Source organism: Orycteropus afer, unplaced genomic scaffold, assembly GCF_000298275.1.
Source record: "Orycteropus afer afer isolate SDZICR_OR568_19922 unplaced genomic scaffold, OryAfe1.0 scaffold00072, whole genome shotgun sequence".
Lineage (NCBI taxonomy): Eukaryota > Metazoa > Chordata > Mammalia > Tubulidentata > Orycteropodidae > Orycteropus > Orycteropus afer.
Genome location: NW_006921659.1, coordinates 1,456,762 through 1,458,549, shown reverse-complemented (window position 1 = coordinate 1,458,549; position 1,788 = coordinate 1,456,762). Strand labels below are relative to the sequence as shown.

At 45.9% G+C, this 1,788-nt stretch overlaps 1 protein-coding gene across 1 annotated transcript in view; it reads left to right on the top strand.

Annotated features, from left to right (window-relative positions):
* Positions 1 to 204: 204 nt before the first annotated feature.
* Positions 205 to 1,788, top strand: part of RPF2 (ribosome production factor 2 homolog) — a 62,127-nt gene continuing 60,543 nt past the window's right edge. The window contains exon 1 of the mRNA XM_007940796.2: positions 205 to 227. Within this exon, the coding sequence (XP_007938987.1) occupies positions 205 to 227 (23 nt within the window). The remainder of the gene's footprint in view (positions 228 to 1,788) is intronic.

The following is a 1,788-nucleotide window of genomic DNA, read 5'->3' as shown; positions in this document are numbered from 1 at the left end:
GTAATTCGCAGGAATTAGCCATGACAGAAATTCATAACCAAGAGAACACAGCAAGATCCGACCCAAAATGGCGGTCGGCTCTTCCACGGACCAACTGTGCCGCGGACCAAGGAACTGGCGTCACGCGCAGTTTCCGTTTCCTCCTATTCCGGCCACGACCTCGGACGGCGCACGTGCGTACACCGGGATCGGGTTGCGGTAGCGATGGACGCTTTGGATCGGGTGATGTAAGTCCGCCGGGGTCGCGGGCTGTGGAGATGTTGGGGACAGTGGTTCCTGTGGTCGGAAAGAGCGGACTATCTCTGCTCCTTCTCCTCTTGGTACTGCTTTCATTTCTCACGCCTTTGCCATCTGTGCCGGGCTGGAGGCTGTTCAATCCACCATCTCTGTCCTCCGCCTGTGCGGGCGGCCTGGAGACCGAGGGAGGTGAAGTCCGTAAGTGGGAGCCGCGGAGTGCCGGCAGGATGGCGGCACTGGTCGCTTTCTTCATCCCAAATTAAACGGCGAGGAGTTAAAAGCACAGACCTCGTAATAAGACAGATATCGTTGACAGTGTGGACGCGACCATTTAAAGCCTTCTAACTTTGAGCCATTTAATCTTCCTCTCAGTGTACTGTGTAAACTAGCGATTATAATAGTCATAACTTAATACTACTTTGAGGAGCTCTGGTAGCATAGTACCTAAGGTACTTGACTGCTAACCAGAAGGCTGGCGGTTCAAACCCCCAGCCACTCCTCGGAAGGAAGGTTGGGCAATCCACTTCTGTAGTGATTGTTGTTATGTGCCATACATCTGGCAGGCATTAAGAAAAATAAGCAATAATTAGTCTGCTTATATGGCTTTGAATTAATAAGCTGTATTTAGTAACTGCTATAGGTTCATCAGCAGTTTTCTGTGTTAGGATGGAGGGTATAATTTGACTCCTTTAAGGTGAAGGAATAGCAACAGTATGTATTTGAATGCTTTTTTTTTTTCTAATGGATTCATATAAAAAATGTAGTACTGTGCCTGGGGTCTTAAAGGCTTGCATGCAGCCATCCAAGGCACAACTGTTGGTCTCCATTCACACAGAGCAATAAAATGAAGAGAGGAGCAGGAGGCGGGAATGGAATGTGTGGCTGATTACCTTCATGAATCACTGCCTCCTTTGCCATGAGCCCAGAAGGGCTAGATAATGCCCAGCTACCATACTGAACATTTTGATTACACATTCTAAGGAAGAATCTTGATCAAAAAGGGGAAGAGGCAGAAAATTTCAAATTCTCGTGGAATCTAGGCTTTTTGGAGCCATGAGACTGGATGATCTCTGAAACTATTGCCTTGAGATAATCTTTAAACCTTAAACCAAGAAATACCCCCTGGTACCTTCTTAAATCGGAAGGAAGGTTGAGCAATCCTACTTCCGTAGTGATACTGCCTCGGAAACCCAAGGAGGGGTCGCTATGAGTCGGGGCCGACTCGACAGCACGTAACAGCAACAACCTTCTTAAAACCAAAAACTAGTAAAGTCTATCTTGAGCGTTGTACTCTTTTAAGATCTGTTTATATAGGATCAAGTTGACAGCAGCATCTTGAAAGATAAATAGGAACCTTACTGGGCAGTGAGTTTATGTTACTGGGGGAGGAACCCCACAGAAATGAGGTGTGAGAATGTAGCACACTTCAAAGAGTATAATCAATGTCACTGAATTGTACATGTAGAAATTGTTGAATTGATGGATGTTTTGGTGTGTCTATTCTTTTTTTTTTTTTTTAAACAAAGAAGACGGCATACGAGATGTCGAGCA